Genomic DNA, 26,712 nt, shown 5'->3' on the forward strand with positions numbered 1-26,712 from the left:
ATCACCCCCAGATATAGGCCCCTGCACTTGGGATATACAGGGGGTCCACCTGCAGGACCGTGCCTTGGCCAAGGCCCACTCACTCCCAAACTCTCCCTGCCCCCTCTGGCAACCCCGGTCAGGTCTATCTGCCCTCATCCATCTCAGCACCATAGAAGCCCCCAGCACCCGAGGGACTGTAACACATCCTGCCAAAAGCCCTTCTCAAAGTCTTGTGCCCCTCCCACAATGTGTGGCAGTCCCCTGAATGCCTGGCTCTTCCTTCTATGACACCATGCCATTTGCCTGCAGCCAACTCCATGGAGAGACTGCAGGGAGCAGGTCTCCCAGATCAGATGTGACCAGATCAGTCTACAGCTGTCCCCACTGGGGAAGGCTTCTGGGCCCCCACAGTCCCCATAGTGTCCTGTAGTTTCCCCAGCTGCCATGCCAGATACCTCCTGAGGTACAGGTGAGGAGCTGGGGTGTCAGATGTTGGCCAGCCACCTGTGGCCAGAGCTAAGTCTTGACCTGATATCTCCTTGCTTCCCACACCCTGGAACCTGTGCCCACCAGGCTGAGAGACATTAAACACCTGGCCTGAGGTCACATAGCAATGAGGGGGCTTGTGTGCCCACCTGGGAGCCGAGGACAGCATGCAGAGTGGCTGCCTCCTGTGGGAAGCTGCACACCGGGAAGCCTGGTGTCTGTCTGGAGGGGAACCACCTTCAGGGCTCTGCATCTGAAAGCATCCTGCGCAGGCACCTGCTGCTCAGCATGAGCGTGTTGGCCCCTGGCCTAGAGGTTCCCACACACCTTCAAAGTCCCCGTCACGGGTCTTGGCTGCAAGTTCTGAGGATGACAGGGTCTCCTGACACAACGCACAGTCCTCTAAGGCCGCATTCCGCAGGGTCTGGGTGACTGGAAGAGAATTGAGGCTGCTGAGATTTGGTGGGTAGTGTAGTCAATGCAATTGATTATCCCTGCTGGGTACCCCTGGCCAGCTACCCCAAACCCAGCACACAGGGCCAGTCACCTCAGCAGGTAGGGTGCCTGGCCTGGCAGGTCTTCCAGTTAGTTGAGGGCTTCCTATTGCACAGCATGGCACAGCGTGGTGTGCCCTGAGGCCCGTGTCAGCTGCTCCCTGTGAGCATCCAGCCCTGGGGCCCCTGCACAGATGGTCAGGTCCCCTGAACTGTGATCATGGAGGCAAGCAGGGTCCTGCAGCCCAGTCCCTATCTGAGCAGTGTTTGTCTCTGCCTCCTCTGAATCTTGATTTCCAGAAGGCAGCCCTGCCAAGTTCCCTGATGGAATATGGCCTGGGGGTGTAGTTTTGGGAGCAGAGCTGGGTGGGCACAGGCTCCTCCTCAATAGCAAGGACATCTCTGCTGGGTGGGAGCTGCAGAAATAGCTGGGCAGTCCTGTTGCCAGACACCCCACAAGCAGAAGCCCTATAGTGAGGGTAGTTCCCCCAGAACAGGTGTCTCAGCCCAGTACAAGGGGCAAGCCAGCAGGGCTCCAGCTCCACTCCTACTCAGGACTCTTCAGGGACAGAGGGTCAAACTCCCCATGCTAATCAGTCCCTGACATGATGCCTTTTCCCTCACCACACACCTGTTATGTGCACATACGTGTGCAGTGTGTTAACTAAATGTGACTGTGAGAGCACACGTGTTGCTTGTGACATACTGAGTATGCAAATGTGAGTCAGATCACAGCCAGCAGCAGACTCTGCAGTTCCCCAAGGGGAGGGGGTCTCATGCCCCCTCCCCCTGTATCTGGCTGTCTTCTGAATGCGTTGACAAGTGACACTGTGGAACACTTAGTCATCTGGTCTGGTCTTTAGGGGAAAGGATGAGTATCCCCAGCCCCTATCTGCAATACAAAGTTGGGCGACCTTGCTGCAGTGTGTACAAGGGGACCAAAGCCAGGTGACCCACTTGCAAAGTGGCAGGGGAACCACTTCCCTGGGCTATGCATCCTGGGTCCCCGGCAGAAAGCCTGGCGTATGTGGTCATGCAAATATCAGGATGCATGGTTGCCTTGGAGGGCACATATTTGCCCAGGAAGAGGAGGTGTGGTTTTCTGCAAACCCTCTTCCTGGGGGCACTGGACACAGGGGTTGGCATGGAGTCAGCACCTGCCTGGGTGACACTCACCCTTCTTTAGCTTTTCCTTGTCATCTGTTTCTGGCTTGGTGGCCATGACCTCAAACAGAGTTTTGAGAATACTTCTCAGGTCGCTTGCATAGTTGGTCTGCAGCTGATCTGCCACACCTGACCAGTGTGACAGAGGGATGGAAGGAAGGATGAATTAGGCTGACTGATCTGTGAACTGGGCAGGTCCTGGCCTGAGCTGAGGGACCAGCATTTCCCAGCCCCTTGGGAAAGGATGCTCTTGATGTGTGTATGATGGGACTTTCTGCACAGCCCACTGCAGGCCAGTCTGTTACCAGCCTTATCCAAGGTTACGGCCACTACCACTAAACTGTTCTGGCTGCTCACCAGGGCCTCGATCATGCCTAGCCTCACTTCAGCCCCTGTCACTGTCACAGCAACTTGGGCATCCAGATGGCTCCACTTATAGCCTGCCCTCTCCCAGGTGGGCCCAGCCCCCAGATCCCTGACCACACTGTCCAAAATAGCCCTGACTGCGGGGCTATAGTACAGGCTCCACGTGGCTGGGGAGCCCAGGGTGGACCCACCCAGAGGAGGTGCCCATGGCCCTCTGTTCTGCCCCACCCCACCCATCACCCCCAGAGCTCCTTCGGCCTCCTTCTCCCAGGAGCAGATCAGCCCTTCCTAAGGAGCGCTGGCTGGCAGAGAAGCAGACCACACTGCCACACAGCAAAGCCAGGGAGAGATGGCTGCCCGGTCTCCACTCCCCTAGAGGGCAGGCTGCGGGCCCTCGACCCACCCCAGGCCCAGACTCCACACCTGAAATGCAGACAAACAGGCGGTGGATCAGGTCATGGCTGCCGTGGAACCTGGACCGGATCTTCTCTCTCGTGGCCACGGGGGTGACAGGCGAGGCCACAGGGGCTGCCTCCAGCAGGGTCTTGTCTGAGGAGCAGGAACCAGCTGGGGGGCTGCTACACAAAGAAGGAAATGCAGGGTGTGTGGAGATGGAGGCCTGGTGAGGTGCCCGGAGCCTCGACTTCAGCAGGCCAAGGTGACAATCTGTCCTGGTAGCTCCACTCCGGAGGTCAGGCTGCCCATGCATGGCACTTCCTGCAAATCAGCTTTACATGCTGTCATGTGATCCCCATGCCCCACTGAAAAGCCGAGTGGCTGGACAGGGCTTTGACCCTACCCCAGTCCTGCTCTGGTCACTCAACTGCTGCTGTCTGTGACGACCACACCCAAGCCCTTCCTTGCACAGGGTCTTCTGGGGTTGACATGGCACTGACTCCCAAGCTTAGGCCACTCCGTCTGGCATCCTCAGCTTAAGATAGACTGACTTTCTTCTATGGAAGATCCAACTCACCTTTGTACCTTCTAGGGGTCAGGGGACTGGATGGAGGGCTTCCAAAAGATACGTCCACACCCTAAGCCTGGAGCCTGTGAGTGGCACTTTATTTAGAAAGAAGGGCTCTGCAGATGAATTTAGTGAAGGATCTTAAACAATTTTCCTGGATTATTTAGTGGGTCCTACATCCAGTCACAAGTGTCCTGTCATAAAGGAGGAGGCACATGTACCCAGTGGAGAGGAGGCCACAGACTGAGGCCACAGAGCCACAGACTGGAGGACATGGCCACAATCCAAGACTGCCTGGAGCCACCAGGAGCTGAGAAGGGTGGGAATCCTCCCCAGAGCCTCTAAAGGGAGCGGGGCCCCACTGGACTCAGACTGGGGTCTCCAGACTGACAGGATAAGCTTCTGAAGACCAGGTCACCCAGGTTGCTGCACATGGCTACACGCAGCCCCTGGGCACTCGGCCACCCCTGCCATCACATTCCTGGCTGCCTTCCCGGCAGATGTGACCAGGTGCATCCATCTGTTGCTCAGGGGTGTGTACAGGGGCTCCCAGCTCTCGGCCTCCACCCCACCTGCAACCTAAAGATGACATATCCCACTTCTGTCTCCTTGTCTTTATGTCCCTCTTTCTGGGAAATTTTCTCAGCTTTTTCTTCCAATTGTACCCTGGACATTTTGGGTTCTGCTATTGGGTTCTTAATTTCCTACTCTGACTGCTATTTCCTGGACGCAGTGTCGTCTGTCTCTCTATAAATGTTCATTCACTGCAATTTTTTAAAACTTGCCATCAGTGCCCGGAGTTGTCTGTTTTCCCGTTTAGGGGAATCAGTCTGTTTGGCCTGTTTCCCATGCCAGCAGGTCGCCACAGATGCTGAGGGTCCTGGGCTGTCTGCTGTGCTGAAGACCCTGAATGGCTGCCTGTCATGGGTGGAAACAGAAAACATTCTCCTTGCCTGTGGGAGCATAAATGGGTGCAACCACTCTGGAAAAGTAATTTGGCACCACCTAAGTAAAACTGGACTTTCCCAATGGACATACCTGAGTAAAACTGGACCTGCCCAGTAAACTCACCTGGATAAACTGGACCTGCCCAGTGGACACATCCAAATTCTTGTCTTTTTTATTTTCTTTTTATTTTTTTGAGATACTGGGTGCTCTACCACTAAGCTACATTCCCCAGTTCTCTTTAGTTTTTATTTTGAGAGGGGGTTCTGTTCAGTTGCTGAGGCTGGTCTTAAACTTGTGGTCCTTCTTCCTGGGCCTCCCAAGTTGCTAGGACTACAGGCAGTCAAACCTGTGCCCAGCTCGGAAACTTTTGTCTCTGTATGACTGTAGACACAGTGAAACCTTCAAGATGGCATTGAATATTCCAGAGAAAAACTGGGAAGGAGCTGCAAAAATTGCACTGGTGAGTCACTGTGATCTGTGGGCAGGATTTCAGAGGCAGAGGGGAGCCAGCTGCAGCCCCTCAATGATGCCAGTAGATCTTGCACACTGCAGGACCCAGACACACCCTGGAGAAACACAAGAACTGCCCACTGTCTTACTCAGGACACACCCTCCTGATGTCAAACCCCTCTGAGGCACAGAGATGCCCCAAAGCCTTCAGGACTGTGGCTTTCAGCATGGAGAGAGGCTGGGGCAGGAGAGGCTGCAGAGCTCTGCAGGCTGCTCCTTCAGTGGAATGGCGGTGCATGGGTGTGCATTTTTTTGCTATGTCCTAGCAGAGTGGGTATTCACTGGAACGCAGAGGAGGGGCAGTTTTGGGTGGGGCTGGGTGCTGGTTAGGGAACTGGGTGTTGTCAGACCCTCCTGATGATTTGTGGCTCCTTCCTCCCGCTGGCCCAGTTTCACAGAGGCAAAGGCCCTGACTTTCAGCCTGGGTGTGGGCCTCACTGACCTTGCCCTGGGAGGTGACAGAGGAAAGGGGACGGTGCCTTCACTGTCAAGTTTCCACCCAATACCCCCTCATCACTGTCGACCTCACCCCAAATCGCTGAAGGTGGGGCTCCAACAGACGCGCTCCACAAACATCCACAGAACCATCATCCACAAAGCCAGGAGGGGCACCATCCAAGTGAGCACCTGGGTGGATGGGTGAACAGAATGTGACGCATGCTCACAACAAAATTATCAGGCCTCCAGAAGGAAGGAGATTCTGACTGTGCCGCATGAGGACAAGCCCTGATTACACGCCAATCAAAGAAACCAGGCACCAGAGGACGAATCCTGTAGGACTCGACTCACAGGAGGTCCCCAGAATGGGCAAATCCAGGAAGACAAGAATAGGAGCGTGGTCACCAAGAGTGGGGGAGGGGGCAGGATCGAGCTCCAGTTCACAAAGATGAAAACATCCTGGAGGTGGACGGTGGTAGTGGTTGTGTGATGCTGTAGATGCACTATGATCATGTTGACATACAAATGGTCAAGATGGAAAATTATATGTCATATGTGTTTTACCAAATTGAAAAAACACAATCAAGGCAGAGAAAAAGGGACTGAGGAGCCCATGTACGGCCAAGAGGCTGGGCCCGTGTGGCATTGGTGTGAGTCTGGTGTCTGCACACCAAGAACCTCTGACTGGGGCTTTCCTGGTGAGTGGCGCCCAGGGCCTTGCATGTGCCCTACCTGTCACTGAGCCACACCCCAGCCCTGCAGATACACAGCAAAAGGGTGGATTTTATGGTGTTTACATTGCATATCAATAAAGATGTATTTTAAAAACTCACTTGTATTTAGTTAAGGCAGCAATAAACTAAAAATGAAATTTAAAACATAAACATAATCCCATGTACCACAGCATCAAGAAGATCAAAACACTTGGACCAAATTTAATGAAAGAAGTACAAAGTTATACACTGGAAACTAGAAGACATCACTGAAATAAATCAAAGAAGATGATTAAATGGAAAGTCGTCTGTGTTCATGGATTGGCAGACTTACATTGTTAAGCTGGCAATACTCCCCAAATTCATCTTCAGATCCAATGAATCCCGATAAAAACATCAGCTGCCTTTTGTTTCCATGCAGAAATTGACAGGCTGATCCTAAAATTCATACTGAAATGCAAGGAGCCAGAGGAGCCAAAACAACCTTGAAGAAGAAAAAAAATAAGTGGGAGGACTCACACTCACACCTGTGACTCACAATCTGAAAAGAAATGCTGGGGATCAGGACCGTGACACAGTCCCTGGACACACCACTGGAGTCCAGAATAAGCCCATAAACCTGTGCACTGATGCTATTGATCTCCAGTAGAGGGGAGTGAGCAGGCTTCAGCAAACCCTGCTGAGAAACAGGACAGCCACAAGCAAAAGCCTGCAGTCGACTCTTCCCTTATCCTATATGCAAAAATGAACTCAAAATGGAACAAGTATAGGCTGGGGTTATAGCTCGGTGGTAGAGCGCTTGCCTAGTGTATAAGGCACTGGGTTCACTCCTCAGCACCACATAAAAATAAATTAAAAAAAAAAAAGGTATCGTGTCCATCTACAACCACAAAAAATTTTTTAAAAAAACTTTATGGTTGTAGATGGACAGCATACCTTCATTTTATTTATTTTTATGTGGTTCTGAGGATCTATCCAGTGCCTCACACATCCTTAGGCAAGCACTCTACCACTGAGCCACAGCTATAGCCCCTAAAAAAATTTTTAAAAAATGGAACAAAATAACTAAATGCAAGAACTAAAACCACAGAGTTCTTAAAAGAAACACAGGTGCACATTTTTATAACCTAGGATTAGGTTACAGCTTTTCATAAACGACACCTAAAGCAGCATCAAAAGAAAAAAACTGACACTTGGAACCTCCATGCTTTCTGGGACACCGCTGAGAAAGCACAAAGAGACAAGTGGAATAGTTTTGCAAATCACATGTCTAATAAAGTTACAGAGTAGTGTCTGGAATATGGAAAGAATCCTCCAACTCAATGATAAAATGACAAAATTCTAGCTAAAAACTGGAAAATGGATCTGAATAGATATTTTTTCCAAAGAAGGTATACAAATGTTTAATAAACCCACGAGAAGATACTCAACGTCATTTCATTCAGGAAATGCAAATCAAGAGGGCAATAAAATATCATTTTACATCCATTAAAATAATTTTTCCAAAAAAAAAAAAAAAAAAAAAAGAAAGCTAAAAACAAGTGTAGGTGAGGACAGCCAGGATGTGGGGAAGCCGGGAAGCAGACGGCTCGCCGGGCGGGACACAGCGAGCAGCCAGACAGAACAAGCCGTCCTCGCGCAGGTCCTCAGCCACAAGAGGTCCTCAGCCACAGGAAGGAACCAGGTACTGACACGTGCTACAATGTGGGTGAGCCTGGAAGCCACCAGGCCCATCACAAAAGGCCACATGTTGCACAAAATGCCCTGAACAGGTAAACTGATGGAGACGGAAAGTAACGCAGGGTACCAGGGCCAAGGGGCGGAGGAGAGGGGGCACCTGCTGATGGGGTGGCTTCTTCCCAGGTGATGAGAACATTCTGGAGTCAGAGGGGGGTGATGGTTATACACCCTCCTGACCACACCAAACCCACACAATTGTATACACACACACACCTGTAGTCACAAACAAGAAATATCTCCTAAGCCACATGTCCAGCAACAGAGGGCTGACTGCAAATTAGGTCACATATGTATGATGCACACCTAAGAACACCGCAAATGTTAAGATATTAAATGAAAAAGATGGCACTTTAATAATCAGAAACATGATAAACACAGAGGAGAAATCTGGATATACACTCAAATATACATGTGAAGCCTTACTATGACACTTATTTGAATAGCAGCCTGCAGGTGGGTCATTATTTCTAAAACCTCTCCTGCGGTCAAGTAGACTGTTCTGATCAGAAGACTAAATGCTATTCTAAGAAGACAGCAAAGTGCCTGCCAGCAGCAGATAGTACCCTTGGGTCCATCTGTGGCAAGAGGCTCCTTTCTCAGAAAAGGGAGAGACTGCAGGTCAGCCATGCAGCCCCTGCCCCGAGAAGGAGCCTTTCTAGATCAGCTCCTGGCTGGCACCCTGCACCTCCCCTAGAATAGCCCTCTTGTGCCTGGCAGAAGAGAGACAGAAAGTGAGCCACAGAGGTGCTTACAGAGACTGTCCATGGACAGAAAAGCCAAGGAGGCCCTGACCACCAGGAGCCCAGCTGGGCATAAAGAGCCAAGAGCAATAAAGAATAGGATATTGAGGGCTGGGGATGTGGCTTAAGCAGTAGCGCGCTCGCCTGGCATGAGTGCGGCCCGGGTTCGATCCTCAGCACCACATACAAACAAAGATGTTGTGTCCACCGAGAACTAAAAAATAAAAAATTAAAATTAAAAAAAATAATAGGATATTGAGGTGGAGCTGCCAGGGGCTTCCTAAGCCTTGCCAAGGAGTTGGCACGCATGTCACCAGCGCTATCTCCCATCCTAGCACATCGGCATGACACCAGCATGCTCAGGGGTGTTGGAAGCCCCAGCACCTTCTGCAGCTTCCAGATGCTTCTGTGATTGGTGCCTGTCTGGACTCTGCTTTTATAGAAGGCACGCCAATTCCTGCAACAAGTCCACTCGGGTTCACCTTCCTGTGAGACGTCGTTCTCTACTACAGAAATACAGAGCAATTCTGAGCAATCGCACGAATACCAAGGGTGTAGGTCCATCCCTGACTTGAGCCAGAGTCACAGGCAGGCCACGCCAGGAATGCAGGCTTTCCAAGTGCTTCCTGTGGACAGCACCCATGGAGGAGTGAGTTACTGTGGCAGTAGAAAAATCTGAGGGGGGCCTGTGAAATGTTGGAAACTGGGCATATCTGAATGCCGCAATTTGATACAGCAGAGAAGTGCATTTTTAAAAATGTAACAAAATATCAAGTTTTTAAAAAATATTTATTTATTCTAATTAGTTATATATGACAGCAGAATGCGTCATTTCATTCATTGTACACAATTGCAGCACAGCTTTTCATTTCTCTGGCTGTACACAATGTAGCATTTATACAGTCATACATGTACCTAAGGTAATGATGTCCAGCTCATTCACCATCTTCCCTACCCCCATGCTCTCTCCCCTACCTTCCCTCCCCTTTGCCCAAAGTTCCTCCATTTTCCCCATGCTCCGCCTCTTATGGATCAGCATCCACTTATTAGCCTTTGGTTTTTGGGGATTCACTTCTCATAATATTCTCCAACTCCATTCATTTACCTGCAAATGCCATAATTTTATTATTTATTAATGCTGAGTAATATTCCACTGTGTATATGTACCACAGTTTCTTTATCCATTCATCTATTGAAGGGCATCTAGGTTGGTTCCACAGTTCAGCTATTGTCTATTGAACTGTTATAAACATTGATGTGGCTGCATCACTATAGTATGCTAATTTTAAGTTCTTTGGATACAGACCAAGGACTAGGACTGGGATAGCTGGGTCAAATGGTGGCTCCATTCCAAGTTTTCTAAGGAATCTCCATACTGCTTTAGAAAGTGGTTGCATGAATTTGCAGTCCCACCAGCAATGTATGAGTGTGCCTTTTCCCCCACATCCTCGACAGAACTTATTGTTGTTTGTATTCTTAACAACTGCCATTCTGACTAGCAGGAGATGAAATCTTAGAGTAGTTTTGATTTGCATTTCTCTAAGTACTAGAGATGTTGTACATTTTTTCATATATTTGTTGATTGATTATATATCTTCTAAGAAGTGTCTGTTCAGCTCCTTAGCCCATTTATTGATTGGGGTGTTTTGCTTTTTGTTGTTGTTGTTTTTTTTTTTTTTGGTGTTAAGTTTTTTGAGTTCTTTATATATCCTGGATATTAGTGCCCTGATATGTGTGTGGCAAAAATGTTCTCCCACACTGTAGGCAGTCTATTCACCTCACTGATTGTTTCTTTTGCTGAGAAGCAGCTTTTTAGATTGAATCCATCCCATTCATTGATTCTTGATTTTATTTCTTTACTTTAGGAGTCTTGTTAAAGAAGTTGGGGCCTACTTTTTCCTCTATTAGGTGCAAGGTCTTTGGTCTAACTCCTAGGTCCTTGATCCACTTTGAGCTTTGTGCATGGTGAGAGATAGGGGTTTAGTTTCATTTTGCTGCATATGGATTTCCAGTTTTCCAAGCACCATTTGTTGAATAGGCTATTTTTTCTCCAATGTTTTTAGTGCCTCTGTCTAGTATGAGAGAACTGTATTTAAGTGATTCGTCTTTGTCTTCTGTTGAGGGCCCAGCCGAGTTTGGATGACGCCTGGCATTTTGCCAGAAGTAATGGTTGAGAGGCGAGCCATTAAGACGATGCTGGATTGAAACAGGCTGTGTATTCAGTTGTATATAGACCCCTGTTGTCCGCCTCGGGGATTCCTGGGGAGTTTTCACTGGTTGGTGAAGTTGCGGTGGAGGGAGTTCCAGTTGGCGTGTGGTGTTCCTGGAAGGGCTGCGTGGGTGGCGTTTGCGGGAGTTTGGAAATAGAGTTTTTTCCTGCTTGAGTGGCTCGTGATTTGTGCCCAGCCAGACTGCGGCAGTCTTCTGTACCACTGGTCTACATATCTATTTTGGCACCCATACCATGTGTTTTGTCACTGTTGCTTTGTAGTATAGTTCAAGGTCTGGTATTATGATGCCTCCTGCTTCACTCTTCTTGCTGAGGATGGCTTTGGCTATTCTGGTTCTCTTTATACTTCCAAATGAATTTTCTGACTGCTTTTTCTATTTCTATAAGGAAAAACATTGGGATTTTACTTGAATCTGTACAGCGCTTTGGGTAGTATGGCCATTTTGATAATGTTATTTTTGCCTATCCAAGAGCATGGGAGATCTTTCCATTTTCTGAGGTCTTCTTTGTTTTTTTAGTGTTCTGTAGTTTTCATTGTACAGGTTGTTCACTTCTTTTGTTAAATTGATTCCCATTTATTTATTTGTTTATTTTGAGTTATTGTGAATGGGGTAGTTTTCCTAATTTCTCTTTCAGAGGATTCATCACTGATGTACAGAAATGCATTTGATTTTTGGGTGTTGATTTTATATCCTGCTACTTTGCTGAATTCGTTTATTAATTCTAGAAGTTTTCTGTGGGTTTTCTTGGATCCTCTAAGTATAGAATCATGTCATCAGCAAATAATTAATAGTTTTGAGTTCTTCTTTCCCTATTCTTACGTGTTTAATTTCTTTCACCTGTCTAATTGCTCTGGCTAGACTTTCAAGGACTACATTGAATAGAAGTGGTAAAATCGGGCATCTCTGTCTTATTCCAGTTTTAGAAATTTTTCTCCATTTAGAATGATGTTGGCCTTGGGTTTAGCATATAGATAGCTTTTACAATGTGGAGGTAAGACAAGAGCATTTCATTGAACCTGAAATTTCAATTCCAATCACTTTCAAAAAGGAATATCATAAAAAGCTCAAGTAAACCCGAGGTGGTGAAGAATTCAGTAACTGAGGATATACACACAAAAAAGGCTTTTATCATCTTGAGCTTCTTCTGAGGGCCTGGAAAGTAAGAATGAATGCTAACTTGGGCAAACTAAGAGCACTGTGAGATGTTCTGGCCACAACACCTGGGAACCTGAAGCCCTCTGCCAAAGGCCCAGTTAACAGGAAAGCAAGAGCTACAGGAGACTGATGGCTTCAAAAGCAGTGCTTGGACGCAGGAAACTGAAGGCTTGGAAACAGCTGGTGTGCTGGCTGCTCCTTACAAGTCTCCCATGCATGTGTCCACCCATCCTTCCATCAGTCCACCTTTCCATCCATTCATCTGTCCATCCATTCATCTACCCATCCATCCAATCATCCCTCTGTTCATCCACTCATACATCCAGACATCCATTCACACATCCATCCATCCGTCCAGCCAGCCAGCCATCATGGATCATGTAACCATCCATCCATCCAACCATCCAACCAATCACTCCCACTTGTCCCACAAACATGGACTAAGCACCTACTATGAGCCAGGAATTGTGCAGCTGAGTCCTTAGGAGCTCAGGATCTGACAGCAGAGATAAATGGGCAACAGTTAAGTATCACACAATATGGAAAGTGAAATGGAAGATCCCCAGCCAGATAGGGCATGTTATGAGGGTCAGAAGAAGACCTCTTTGCTCAGGGTGGAGGGGACCAGAGCACAGGGGTGCTTCCTGAAGGGTCAGCATGAGGACAGCCTGGATGGAAGCCCAGGGAGTGCATTCTGTCAGTGCTGGAAGGGGCCACACGGAGGCAGAGACCAGGGCAGGTCTGCCAGTGTCCTGAGGGGCCTGGACCCCACACTGTTGGCCAGGGATCCCTAAAGGATGCTCCACACTTTCCAAATCTCAGTGTGTAAGAATCTCAGTGTGTAAGAATCTAGGTCTGTGAGAATCTCGGTGTGTGCCACCCCTGTCTTGGGACCCCACCATCCATAGTCAGGGTGGGAGTGAATGGGCCAAGTGTCTGTGTGCTCGGCTGGAGTGCTGTCTAGGACACATTCACAAGCAGAGGCTGGCTGCAGGTGCGCAGGGCCTGAGGGGGGCAGATGGTCAGCCTGGAAACCTGTTCAGAAGACAGACTGTCCCCTGCCAGCAGTAAGAGCTTGGAGACAATGAGAGGAAAGGTGGAGAGTGGGACAGGGCACAGAGGGGCAGGCCAACCTGAGAGGATATGTTGGCAGAGACCTGATGATGAGACAGAGAAGAGAGGCCTGAGATGGGGGTGGGCATGCCTTCCTGGGGAGCTTGTGTGAAGGCTTTGCTGCCCAGCCACACAGGGCCCCGAGCCAGGGCAGACCCACCATCCAGGACACCTCTGGTCATGAGAAGAAAGATCTGCCACTCTCAGCAAGGTCTGGCTGTGCCTTCCTCTGAGAGTCCTGGGTAGAGCAGGGCTAGGACACCTTCCAGGAGACGCCCTGGAATCACTCAGCCACAGCTGGAAATCAGCAGCAGGTGGACCCTCCTCACTGGCCAGTGCCCTCAAAGTCTAGCACGGCCAGGATTTAGCAGTGAAGCTTGCACAATGAGGGATGAATGGTGTCCCCTCCACCTACTCCATGTTTCAGTCCTAGCCCACAGTTCTTCAGATGGTGACCTTACAGGGAAAGAGGGTCCTTTCAGGTGTAATCAGGTCAGATGAGGTCATATTCGAGCAGGGTGGGCCCTGGTCCCCCAAGACTGTGTCCTCGTAGAAGGGGAGCTTGCCCGGACTCACAGGCAGAGAGAAGGCCCTGTGAAGATGAAGGCAGAGGTGTGTGGTGGTTCTACAAGCCAAGGAGCCCCAGGGATTCCAGGACAACAGGAGCTGCTGAGCCCGGGACAGAAGGGCCCTTGCAGCCTTCAGAGGAACCAGCCCTGGACAGATTGATGGGGACTTGCAGCCGCCAGGACAGGGAGATGGCTGATCCTCTCTGCAGCTTCAGCTGCTGGTTTTGAGATACTCTGCGTCGCTGACCAGCATGATGACCGACAGGCCTCTGTACTTCTGTCAGCCCAAACCGGCCCATTTCTTCTGAACACAACCATGTCTTTCTGCTCTGTCCTCCTCAGCCACTCGTGGTCATGCTCCTGGTAGCTCTTATGCATGACTCTGTTCCTAAGGAAGCCTTCTCACAGACATAGGGTCAGCTGACTGGTGGCCTGCCCCACGCTGCCATCCTGTCATCCTCCAGGAAGAGTCCAGCCAGAGTCAGGTAGCTTCAGAGTGTCATCCAGATCCTGGTCCATTCTCGTGGGGAGCTCTCCGATGACCATGCTCCTCTGGCCCTCAAGGCAGTGGGCACACTATGGGGACGCATCACAGATCCTCCACCCCGTCCCCAGGTATACTGTGAGTGCAGGAACTTTAGCCTGCCACATCCGCTGGAGGACCAGGTCCCACTGCAGGGCTGCAGGGAGAGCCCCGTGTGGCTCCACCCAGTGCTTCTCCCTGGGCATGGGCATCCCAAGACACTCCTCCCCCTCACCCCAGGCCAGCCTGCCTCTGTGTTAGTGAGACCTCCTGGCAACTGGTCAGAGGTGAGCCAAGTCCTGTCCTCATGGGGGTGAGCTTCTGGCAGGCACTGGGCAGCCTGAATCCTTGGGACAGGGCACACGGCCCCTGGGCAGTGCTGAGCTCTGAACCTCTCATGGCTGTTTGATCTCTCCTTGTTCCACAAGACATAGGGGCAGAAATGACACTAGCTCCAGATGAGAAGACTGCCCGGCTGACTGGACATCAGCTTGCTGAGACCTGGTCCCCAGAACTCCTCCCGCCACACCTGGTCTGGGCTGAGATGATCCCCCAGGCATTGCCTGAGGCCAGGTGGCCTGTTGGGATCTGTTAGGCAGCATGACTCACTGACAAGGTAGAGACCGAGATGGGGACGGAGTGGTGCTAACACCCTGGGAACGAGCCCAGAGCAAAAGCAAAGGCCTGATGGGGGTGTGTGCCCATCTCAGAGGCTCCAGTGGGTACAGCCTTCCCCAGGGAGCAGGTCTGTACAGGGCACCACACCAGAGCCCGGGGCCTGCCGAGAAGCAGGAGGGAGTGTGGCCACCCCAGCACCTGTGACTGACACTCCCTTGGTCTGAGGCCCCTAAAAGAGCCGAAGTGGACAGGAAGGTGGAGGGCCACCCAGAGCAGGGTCACACACCACACTGCACAGGCACGGTGAGGTGGGGCTGGGGGACAAGGGTGATCCAGCACCTGGCACAAGACCCTGTGGGAGCAAACCTCTGCAGGACATGCCCCAGAGGGCACAGGGACCAGAACTCGGCAGTGGCAGTGATGGATCCCAGGAGGCAAAGAAACAGGTGACACCTGGAGTGGGCAGCCTCTCAGAGGTTAGATGGCCAGAGGGCTTCCCATGCAGGTCCAGCCACTCTGACCAGCCAGTCTCCTGTCCAGGTCCAGTCCCACGCGTCATGGCTGGTTCCCACGCACCACCCGCTGACCTGCACAGAGGCGGGAGGCAGCGGCTCACAGCTGCTGGGAGACCTGAGCAGGGCAGCAGGGCTGGGGGGGGCCCCCTGGGGTGCTGGCAGCCCTGGTCAGGGCCTGAGGGTCAGGCAGCCCAGGTGGACCAGGCTCCACTATGACCTCAGCCCAGGCGAGGCTATTCAGAGGCTGGGCACAAGGCCCTGCCAGGCACAGTGCACCTGACCTGTCAGAGTGCCCCATGGGGTTTTAGCCCCTGTCAAGACCCCACAGGTCCAGGCAGAGAGCCTTTCAAAACACAAGTTAGAACATGAAATCACTGAAATCCCTGTTCCTGTCTGTCAATCTTTCCTCCCACCTTCCTTCGCCTTCTCCTCTCAGCTTTGCGTCTTGCTGTCACAGACAGACCAGGCAGGTTGTGGCCACAGGGCCTTTGCACAGATGTCACTAAGCCCAGAAGACTCTTTGCCTGGATACCCACAGAAGCCCTCTAGTTCACTAGAATTGTTCCTAGGTCTCACTGGAGAAGCCTTCCATGCCCTACCCCATGCCTAGCTCACTTCTTGCCCCTACTCTGCAGGACTGCTGCTCAGGCACTCTCCCCCACGCTCCAGGAGCAGCACTCCAATACCAGGGCAGCCCAGCACGCCCTGGCTTTCCTGCTGAGCGGACAGTGGGAAGCCACAGACACCAGAACTTGACAAGGAGTCTCTCCCCCTGCAAGGCCTGCGGAGTCCCCAGTGCTCATCAGTTCCTCCTGTTGTCCTCTCCTGCGGTGCCATTCAGACAGTCTGACAGAGGCTCTTCCAAGGGGCAGGAAGAACAGAGTGATCAGGAGCACAGGATCCAAACACCGTAGTGGGCTAAGTTTGGGGTACCCCCCAGAAACTGTGACTCAAGCATTTTGGGAAAGGGTCTTTTCAGCTTCCTGAGCAGAGGCCCCTGAGGTAGACATCCTGCAGGATCTGCCAGGGTCCTAGGCCCAGCAAGCACCTCGGGGAGGCAGAGATCACGGGGGGCAGCCGCAGGAAAGGGGTGCCCGGGGCTGCCACCTGGAGCACCGCCCTGCCAACACCTGCCTCAGATCCGTGACACATCCCTGTTGGTCACAGCAGCCACAGACAGGAGCCGAGACGTGGAACCTGTGACCCAACCCTGGCACCATCCTCTCTGCCAGGTGAGCCTGGGTGGGTACTTGGCCCACAGACCTGCTCCCCCAACAGAAGAACAGGCCGTAAAACAGCTACCGATGACCAAACAAGGAAGGTCCTGCCCACACGGTGCTGGGCAGCACAGACACCAGGCCTCCACGCAGGCCCCCACACACGGCAGGGATTCATACCAACAGCGTGTAACCCAAGTGCTTAATATTCAAAAGAAGCAATCACCTGATCATGGCCCGAGTCACGAGTCACGTAAGGGGTTCTGAGCCCAAGAGCAACGTTCAAAGTGCCCTGCAAAGTGTTTACTTGCTGGATTCATTCTACAAACTGGGTACTGAGCGACCCCAAGGGGACTGTGGAGGGTGCGCTGGCGCAGAGGCTGCGATATCATAGCACGAGGAATGTCACGAGCAGGGGCGGGGGAGAGCCGCAGGTGCCCTTGTCTGCTTGTCACCTTGTTTTGAGATGGGGGTCTTGCTACATTGCTGGGGAGGCCTCAGATCCTGCCTCAGATGGATCCCTGAAGTCCCCTCTCCAGCAGCTGGGATCACAGGCATGCACAGAGGTCTTCACAGCTGGAAGGGCACATGTGACCGTGGGACATGTCAGGTGGACAAGGCGAGGACACCAGAGTGCATGTCCACAGGCTCCTGTAACCTTGGCAAGGGCCAAGGTCTCCGTCACACATGTGTGCGTGCACTGGGATGCTTGTCCACACCCTGCCTGTCGTGAGACCGCTGGTGGTGCTGCAGTCAGACAGTCCTGGACTTGGGTCCTGGCTCCATGCTGACCAGCCTCGTGAACGGGCCAGGTCAGTTCATGACCCCCAGCTTTTTTCCTATATAACTAGGGATTGAACCCAGGGTGCTCTACCACTGAGCTTCATCCAAGCCCTTTTTAAACTTTTATTTTGAGACAGGGTCTCAGTAGGTCTCACTAAGGTGCCCAGGCTGGCCCTGAACTGGAGATCCTCCTGCCTCGGCCTCCCCAGCCACTGGGGTTACAGGCGTGTACTACTGTACCTGGCTTTCCCACAAAATCTGAATGATGATACCCCCTTGAAAGTCCAAGGGATAACACCGACAGGGAATTGTGCTGGTCAGTGGTTAGGGCTGTACACAGCCCCTATCGCAGAAAACACAAGACTGGCGAATTAAGGAAAGACAGCGGGGAGCTGATGGCCAAGAGCACCACTTACACAGACCCACACTCAGTGGGGTCCCAGGGATGCTCAGGTGCAGGCTTCCTCTGCTCCTCCCGCTGGGCCCCAGATGGGCAGGCAGCCAGGCTGTGGGCAAGGAGTGACTCCTACTCCATGGGCCACGGGATCACTGTGGACAGCAAACCCTTTCTGTTTGGTTTCAAGTCCCAAATATAAAACAGACACTGGGTTTGCAAGCAGGACAGCCCTGGAAACTAGCTCATTTCCCACATCCTCTAACTGAGCAGCAGTAGTGCTGATGTCCCAGAAACAAGCCACTCAGAGTGTCCCTGACACTTTTCATACACTCCCACCCACTTCTGCTGGTCCTACCCGAGGTGACCAGAATCCCCCCCACCCTAGCAAGGTCACTGGTTGGGAGTCTTAGGAGGGGCAGGGACTCACAGGAAGTGAGGCAGTGAGGGAGAAGGGCCTCAAGTCACCACTTGTGTAGTCTGCGGGGGCACGTCCACTCCCAGGGCCTTGGTGTATTTGTCTGCAGATGGAGAAAGTGATGCCGTCCACCCAGGGCCCTCAGAAGGATGCCTGAGCACACGCTATGGAGGGGTGGGCACTCAAGTCCTCCCGCTGGGAGGCCCTGGGCCTGCAAAGGAGCTGAGGCATGGCCTCCCGAGAGGTGTGGTGGCTAAGTGGAGGTGGGGGCTATGGACACTGGACCAGCCCTCAGGGCCACAGGCTGCACCAGCAGGGGGATCTCTGGCTCCATCAGAGTCACCTGTCCCATGCATAGGCCCACAGGCTGTGTGTCCTGAGGGGTGAGGTGTAGGACCAGCCCAGGGAGGAAGGCCACCCATGCTGGCTCCCTGAAGTGGCACCACCCAGGCCCAGCTGGCCTTCAAGGTCTGTCAGATCAGGTCTTCCAGCCACAGGAGGGCTGGATGCCACGGTGCTTGATCCCTGAGCTGAACCTCCAAGTTCATGGCCACCCTAGAGGGTCCTGTCTGTCCACAGGCCCTGGGTGCATCTGCCCTATCCAGCAGCCTGTAAGTCTACAAGGTTGCTTGCTGACAGCCCCCAGTAGACAGTCTCCAAAGCTGGGGTGCTGCAGGGCTGACAGGGCCACACCTTGCCCTGAGGCCCAGAGTAGCTGTTGATGCTCTTAGTTCACCAGCCTCTCAGGAAGGCAGCTCCTTGGTGCAGGCCTCATCCTGCCCACCACAGACCAGGGGCCAGGAGGGTCTTGCCTTGGGTGCTCACCTGCTCCTCACTCTGTCCTAAAGCCAGGCACAAAGCTACCCCCCAGCCAGGGGGCTGTGGGGAGCAGGGAGCTATGGGGAGCAAGGGGCTGAGGTCTGGATCCTCTGGGCTCAGCCCTGTGTGGCCAAGGCGCTGTGCTAGGGAAACAGCCAGACCCAGGCTGGCACTTGCTCAGCTCTTGAAAAGCTCCCACTGTGGGCAGGAAGGGGGCTCGGCGGTACAGTGCTTGCCTAGCATGTGTGAGGTCCTGGGCTCCACCCCAGCACCCACAGGGTGCCCCTGTTATGGTGTCAGAACCTGATCTCCCAGCATCACCTCCTGACCACCTTGCAGGGTGGCTTTCTAAAATTCAGAAAAGCAGATATGCAGAAGCACACACATGTATGCACACACACACAGACTTGTGGGCACACAGGCTTGTACACGTGCAAATGCACACACACATACACGCACACACATGCACTGCTACGCATGGGCAGAAGTCCCCTCTGCCCACCCCGTTCATGCTTTCCTGACTCTCTCTGAGCTTCTGCTGCTTTTAAAAGCCTCTCAATGGGGGCTGGGGCTGGGGCTCAGCAGTAGAGCGCTCACCTAGCACGGTGGGGCTCGGGGTTCGATCCTCAGCACCACATAAAAATAAAATAAAGGTACTGTGTCCGCCTACAAATAAAAATATTTTTTAAAAAGCGCCTTTCAACGGTAGCCCCTGTGGCAGGGAACCTCAAAGCAGCAGGGGCACTTGTCTGAGGGTGCGTCCTGGTCTCCCTGCTCCACAGGGGTTTAAACCCGTTTCCTCTTGCCTTGCCTCAGCAAAGATGGGAGGAAAGGGTCTGCTTGAGAGAAGTGGCCATTCAGACTAGGATTTCCTGGTCCCATGGGCTGCTGCCCAGAGCCACCAGGAGCAGGAGGCCTCATGTGGCAGGACGGTCTTCCTCACTCTCCCCCCAGTGGCTTCTGCTCAGAAGGAAGCCCCCTCCTCATCTTGGTTCCTTGAAGAAGGGCCAACCCTGACCACTGTGCTCCACTCCAGGGCAAACCCCCTGGCCTCTACCCCTTGACCACAGATGTCCAGAGAGCAGGTCATGAGCAGGAAATGGTCTTTGTTCACATGGACCGAGACAGAGAGCCTACTATGCGCCCACTGAGCATCGTGAGGACAGAGCCAGGGGCTCAGCCTTCTCTGGGGACCCACAGGGAGTGCAGACAGCTGGCGGCACTGCGAGGACAGCACAGCAAGCTGCACTCTGCCCAGTCCAGTTCTCCCGGAGCTGCCCTGCAGCACCACAGGCTCCCCACACCCAGAGGCCACATGGCTACCTGAAGATGTGGACCAGCCTGAGGGGTCGCCACGTCCAGGCCCTCAGTGCTGGGGCTGGACCAGTACCAGCCTGCCCTGGGGTTGCACTGGGTGAGGCACAGCAGGCAGGTGAGGCTCCTCAGGACTGTGGGGGGGAACGTGAGAACCTGGACCTGATCTCCATGTCCCCAGCGCTCAAGATGTCCTCTGAGGTCCTGCTGCCCTCCAGCCCGTGGTGCCTCCCTTTCTCCTGGACCTGACACAGGGCATCTGTTCAACATCCAGGTTCCTGGAGACATGGTGCCACAGAACACGGGGTGTCTGTGGACCCTGAGGACAGGCCGTGCAGAGAGCCTGGGGGCTGCAGTCAGATGTGCTGGTGAGCAGTGGTGACCAAGGAACCTCTCCTCAAAGGCAGCCAGTAAAGCTCCCCAGAAACTCACATGTGGGACTGTGCTGGTGGCCTGGTATAGAAGGGACAGGGAGGGCCATCACATCATGAGGGGAGGGGTAATGGCTCAAAGGAGCAAATAGAGGCCAGAATGGGAGAACGGAGTTATTTTGAAGCAGGTCCTCTGTCAGGCCAGAAGATGCTGCAGGGATGAGGGATGGCAACAGTGGCCCAGGGACTGGCTGGGATGGCTGCACAGGTCCCTGAGGGCCTGATGCTAAGAGCAGGGAGACAGGGCACCTGGAAGTGTTAAGCAGAGGTGTCATCGGCACACCTGAGAGAAAGTCAGGAGTGGGGGAACGAGGACCACATGATCCTGTGTCAAGTAAGTTCTGCTTATTGTCTGAAGAAGTGGATCATTGAGCAGATCCACACCTAGGAAAAAAATTGGATCTGTAGTAAAAATGTTCTTCCAAAGAAAACTCCAGGCCCAGGTGGCTTCATTAGTAAATTCTATCTAATATTTAAGGCCAAAAGAATGGCAGTTCTATAATACTCTTGAAGAAAACTGAAGGGATAGGCAGGTACCCCAGCTCGTTCTAGCATCTTGGCATTACCCTGCTACCCAAACCAGAAAAGAGCAATCCAAAAAAAGATAGCTATAGGCCAACATTCCTCACAAACAGATACAAATTCTTTAAAAGTTTTTTAACAAGTCAAAGCCAACAATACATTAAAAGGATTTCTCATGACCAAATGTGGCTCACTCCAGGAATGCAAGGTTGGCTCAACATGTGACTATCAATCAACGGATTCATCACATTAACAGACTAAAACCGAAAAACTACATGACTGTCCCAAAAGAGACAGAAAGAGTATGAGAAAATCCCACATCTATTCTTGACAAAAATCATCAGCAAACTAGGAATAGAGGAGGAATTCCTTTTTATTCATTAAAAAAAGGGCATCTATGAAAACCCTACAGCTCACATCCCACTTGGCAGTAGAGACTATTAGGACCAAGGTAAACTTGTCCCATGTTACCAACATCTCAGCAAATGCCACTACCTGGGACACCCTCTGACTGCTCTCCCTAAGGGAACCACCCCACCTGGCACTCTCCATCTTGGGAACTGATTCTAATTTCTTCCTGGAAGGGCAGGAGGAAAGGCAGCAGAAGGAGGAGCGGGTCCGGAAGAAGTAGAGACCTGGGAGCTGAGGGCAGGCTGCAGGGAAGAGCTGGAGTCATGGGTGAGCAGCCTGCAAGGTCAGCACTGGTGAGACCTCTGAGGGGGCTGTCCTGGGTGACCCTGTGCTCACTGCAGCCCCCTAGGCCAGGACACTGCATTGCCTGACTGAGCAGGAGGCCATCAGCTAGTAGGGTGGCCTCCCTCACCCCCCTCCACCTGAGTGCCTACTGTATGTCAGTGTCCCCTCAAGGCCTGTAGGGTTGCCACCAACCCTCCTGGGTCCTGGGACATGGGAGTCACTATGCTTGCTGAGGTAGCATGGCAGATGCCAGTGAGGAGCTCAAGGGAGGACCCTGAACCCTCTCCACCAGAGACCACAGAGACATCAAAACAGGACCCAGAGACCTCAAAACAGGGAAACAGGTACCCCAAAACAGGACCACAAGGACCTCAAAAAGGAAACAGAGACATCAAAAGAGGACCACAGGGACCTCGAAACAGGTCCACAGAGACCAAAAGAGGATCCACAGACCTCAAAACAGGACCCAGAGACCTCAAAACAAATCCACAGGGACCTCAAAACAGGACCCAGAGACCTCAAAACAAATCCACAGGGACCTCAAAACAGGACCCAGAGACCTCAAAACAAATCCACAGGGACCTCAAAACAGGGACCTCAATACAGGGCCACAGGGACCTGAAAACAGAACCACAGAGCCCACAAAACAGGACACAGGGACCTCAAAACAGGCCCCAGAGACCTCAAAACAGGACACAGGGACCTAAAAACAGGGCCACAGGGACCTCAAAACAGGACACAGGGACTTCAAAACAGAACCACAGAGCCCACAAAACAGGACACAGGGACCTCAAAACAGGCCCCAGAGACCTCAAAACAGGACACAGGGACCTCAAAACAGGACACAGAGACCACAAAACAGGACACAGGGACCTCAAAACAGGACCAAAGGGACCTCAAAACAGGACCAAAGGGACCTCAAAACAGGACACAGGGACCTCAAAACAGGACACAGGGACCTCAAAACAGGACACAGGGACCTCAAAACAGGACACAGGGACCTCAAAAAAGGACACAGGGACCTCAAAACAGGACACAGGGACCTCAAAACAGGGCCACAGGGACCTCAAAACAGGGCCACAGGGACCTCAAAACAGGACACAGGGACCTCAAAACAGGACACAGGGACCTCAAAACAGGACACAGGGACCTCAAAACAGGACCCAGAGACCTCAAAACAGAACCACAGAGCCCACAAAACAGGACACAGGGACCACAAAACAGGGCGACAGGGACCTCAAAACAGGACACAGGGACCTCAAAACAGGACACAGGGACCTCAAAACAGGACAAAGGGACCTCAAAACAGGACACAGAGACCTCAAAACAGGACCAGAGGGACCTCAAAACAGGACTAAAGGGACCTCAAAAAAGGACACAGGGACCTCAAAACAGGACACAGGGACCTCAAAACAGGACAAAGGGACCTCAAAAAAGGACACAGGGACCTCAAAACAGGACACAGGGACCTCAAAACAGGGCCACAGGGACCTCAAAACAGGACACAGGGACCTCAAAACAGGACACAGGGACCTCAAAACAGGGCCACAGGGACCTCAAAACAGGGCCACAGGGACCTCAAAACAGGGCCACAGGGACCTCAAAACAGGACACAGGGACCTCAAAACAGGGCCACAGGGACCTCAAAACAGGACACAGGGACCTCAAAACAGGACACAGGGACCTCAAAACAGGGCCACAGGGACCTCAAAACAGGACACAGGGACCTCAAAACAGGACACAGGGACCTCAAAACAGGGCCACAGGGACCTCAAAACAGGGCCACAGGGACCTCAAAACAGGGCCACAGGGACCTCAAAACAGGACACAGGGACCTCAAAACAGGGCCACAGGGACCTCAAAACAGGACACAGGGACCTCAAAACAGGACACAGGGACCTCAAAACAGGACACAGGGACCTCAAAACAGGGCCACAGGGACCTCAAAACAGGACACAGGGAACTCAAAACAGGACACAGGTAGTAATACCTTGGAGAAAGGGGCCCAGGGTGTGGGTCAGTGGCTATGGTTGCCTGTCTCAAGGAAAGCCCTTAAATCAATCCCTAGCTCCACAAAAAGCAGACTGCAGGACACTGTCCACTGCAAGCACAGCAGAGAGGCGACTCCAGGCCAGCGAGGGAAACACAGAGTCCCAGCTGAAGGCCAGCAAGTAAGGCAGACGGTCACTCCCAGAAGGCATAAGTGCCCAGACCACCAGCCAACAGAGAAAAACAAACCTACTTTTGGCCCACTGAGCCGGGCAGCGAGGTGGGTCGGTGCTGACCCCAAGCACACACCACTGTGTTGGGATGAGAGTCTTTGGGAATGCTCTGCACCTTGCCGTGATAATCATCTGCCAAGGGTGGGGTCTGAAGAACCAAGCCCTCCCAGGGCAATTTAACACAGAAGAAAAGGTGGACACAGGAGTCAATCAGTGTGTACTTGGTGACCTAGTGACAGTCCACTGCAGCTGTGTTTTCACAGAACCTGTGGAGGAGCCATTAGAATGTTATTTTCGGTGAAAAAAATAATACAACCAACTTGCGCATAAGATGGGATGATTTTTTAAATTTCTTTTTTACATTTTTCAAAGTTTCTAGAATGAACAAGGACCACATTTAAAGATGGAAAGACAGAGGAGCCGAGCCAGTGTTATTTTGATGGAACACAGTTCTGCATGTCCACAGAGAGGGCACGAGATGGCAGGAGTCATCGGCCAGCAGCGGGCAAGGTGGGTTTCAGGAATGCTCTGGGCCAAGGGTGAGGCTATGCTGGGAGATAAGCATTCAAAAAAAGGTCAGCATTTCTAAAACGGGTTCATCTGTGACCACTGAAAAGGTAGGGAAGAGGTCCAGAGCTGAAGGACATTTCCTCAGCAGGGCCAAAGCAGCAGTGTCCACAAGGACAATGTCCTGCCTCCCTGGGGTCTAGCTGAAGCTATGGGGAATGCCTGAGCCCTCACTCCCAGGCTCCAGGCTCCAGCGGTCTGTCTCTGGGCTATGTTGGTCCTCCTAGCTGGACAGCCCTGTCCTTCCACCTGGACGCTGTCTTCTACCTGACCAGAACCCACAGTCCTAGGGCCCGGGGCATCTGGCCTTGCAGGTAGGGCCTGTGCCCCAGCTCCACGCACCTCCTTCATCTTCATCTGTAGCACACGAAATCCAGGCTCAGGCATGGCACCAGGAGCCCGTGAGGGCAGGGCCTGACTGTTGCCCCGTCTCAGCTTTCCTGCCACACACCACAGGGGTTGCAGGGGCCCCTGCTGGACAATCGGGCCCCAGGGTCAAATGTGGACTGCAGTGGGACCGGCCGAGATGCAGGCAGAGGTAGAAGCCATCAGCCCTTCCAGGCACTGAGCTGAGGCAGGCACAGGAATGGCAGGGAGGACAGGTTGGGGACCACACCAGGGCCTGCGAGGCTGCACCAGCTGGCCCCACAGCCGGCCCCATGGCCTCCTGTTTGCCTTCCAGTGGTCTCTGCCTGTGCACAACTGGTTGCTCAGGCCTTTTTGCCCACAGCTTGTCAGCCCCATGTTGGGTGAAGACAGGCCACGTCCATCCAGCTCCTCCGTGGGTCTCCATGCTGGCTCAGCCCCTGAGAGCATGTGGAAATGGTGAGTGAGTGAATGACCCCTATGCAGTCCTGCTGCGGATGCCAGCCTGGCCAGCCTGATTACCAGCTCCCTCCAACACAGCACTGGGCTCGGGGCCCTGCTGACCAAGGCCCCGAGCCCAATGCAAAGCTGTCCTGACCACCTTGCCACCTCCCCTGTGCTTTGTCCTCAGACCCTCTGCACCTTTGGAACTGCTTCGGGAAGGCAGGACACCTGCTGAGCCACCGTGGATTTTCTCTCCTTTCCATGGCTGAGCTTTAGGACATGTACTGAGCTGAACAGGCCAGGATGTGGATGTGAGCAGCCATGGGCAAGCACAGTCTGATGGAGGTGTCCACTAGCTGTCACCCAGACAAACAGCAAAGGACAGGTCCAAAACCAAAAGTCCTCTTCTCCCGTGGCTCCACTCAACCATGTGGACGAGCACTTCGCCCGCCTGGGGAAAAGCCGCGAAGTCAAGTCGTCCCACTAACGTGGCCGCCCCTCAAAAAGGCCTTTCAAAACCAGCAGAGAGCCAGGCCCCACTACGGCCCTCCCACCATCCTGAGGCGAAGGCTGGTCACAACCCATAGTGGGCACCAGGCCCCACTGAGTGCCCACTGACCCAGCCACCGAGAGGGCCGCTCAGCTACAGAGGAAGCAGGACTTGTCCAGAGTACTTGGAGTGGAGAGTCAGGAGCAGGGACAGGTGGCAGTGCTGGGCGTGGGAGGCGCTTTGCCAACCAGCAGGAGCACGCAAGCCCATCTGCACCTCACCCCACCTTCCACTGTGTTTCCGAATATTGAAAAATAAACTATGAGAACTTATAACCTTTAGGCTCATGGGAGAATAAAGTCCCTTCCGACAGACTTCTCTTCATCTTATTTCGGAGATCTGCCTGAGGACCGTATGCTATTTCACATAATTATAAAACTGAACTCAATACAAATGGCCATCTAAGCTGGGCACAGTGGCACACACCTGTAGTCCTAGCTTCGTGGGAGGCTGAGTCAGGAAGATCCCAAGTTGAAGGCCGGCCTCAACAACGCAGCGAGACCCTGCTTCAAAACAAAGGGCTGGGGTGTAGCTGATTGGCAGAGTGCTTGCCTCGTGTGAGCAAGGCCCTGGGTTTGATCCCAGAACCCCAAAAAGAAATAAATGAATACAGATATCCCCAGTGCTACATGAAGTCACCTGCTGTGAGCGCCATCAGTGGCACACCCTCAAAGACAGGAGTAACTCCAGGTGACTTTA

At 52.7% G+C, this 26,712-nt stretch overlaps 1 protein-coding gene across 14 annotated transcripts in view; it reads right to left on the reverse strand.

The window, feature by feature from the left end:
* The window catches only part of Zfyve28 (zinc finger FYVE-type containing 28), a 120,486-nt gene that overhangs the window by 1,912 nt on the left and 91,862 nt on the right, over positions 1 to 26,712 (reverse strand). For 7 of the 14 annotated variants that reach the window (XM_040292794.2, XM_078020859.1, XM_078020858.1 and 4 more), the window contains 3 exons: positions 2,916 to 3,070; positions 2,139 to 2,255; positions 796 to 900 (listed from right to left, as the gene is read on the reverse strand). In XM_040292794.2, coding sequence (XP_040148728.1) covers positions 796 to 900; positions 2,139 to 2,255; positions 2,916 to 3,070 — 377 coding nt within the window. Of the gene's footprint in view, positions 1 to 617; positions 901 to 2,138; positions 2,256 to 2,915; positions 3,071 to 4,647; positions 5,542 to 6,399; positions 6,550 to 24,413; positions 26,520 to 26,712 lie in introns of those variants that run through there. The other 7 variants (XM_021722171.3, XM_013355855.4, XR_013425618.1 and 4 more) reach the window with 6 other exon arrangements.

The sequence above is a fragment of the Ictidomys tridecemlineatus genome, chromosome 9, assembly GCF_052094955.1.
Source record: "Ictidomys tridecemlineatus isolate mIctTri1 chromosome 9, mIctTri1.hap1, whole genome shotgun sequence".
NCBI lineage: Eukaryota > Metazoa > Chordata > Mammalia > Rodentia > Sciuridae > Ictidomys > Ictidomys tridecemlineatus.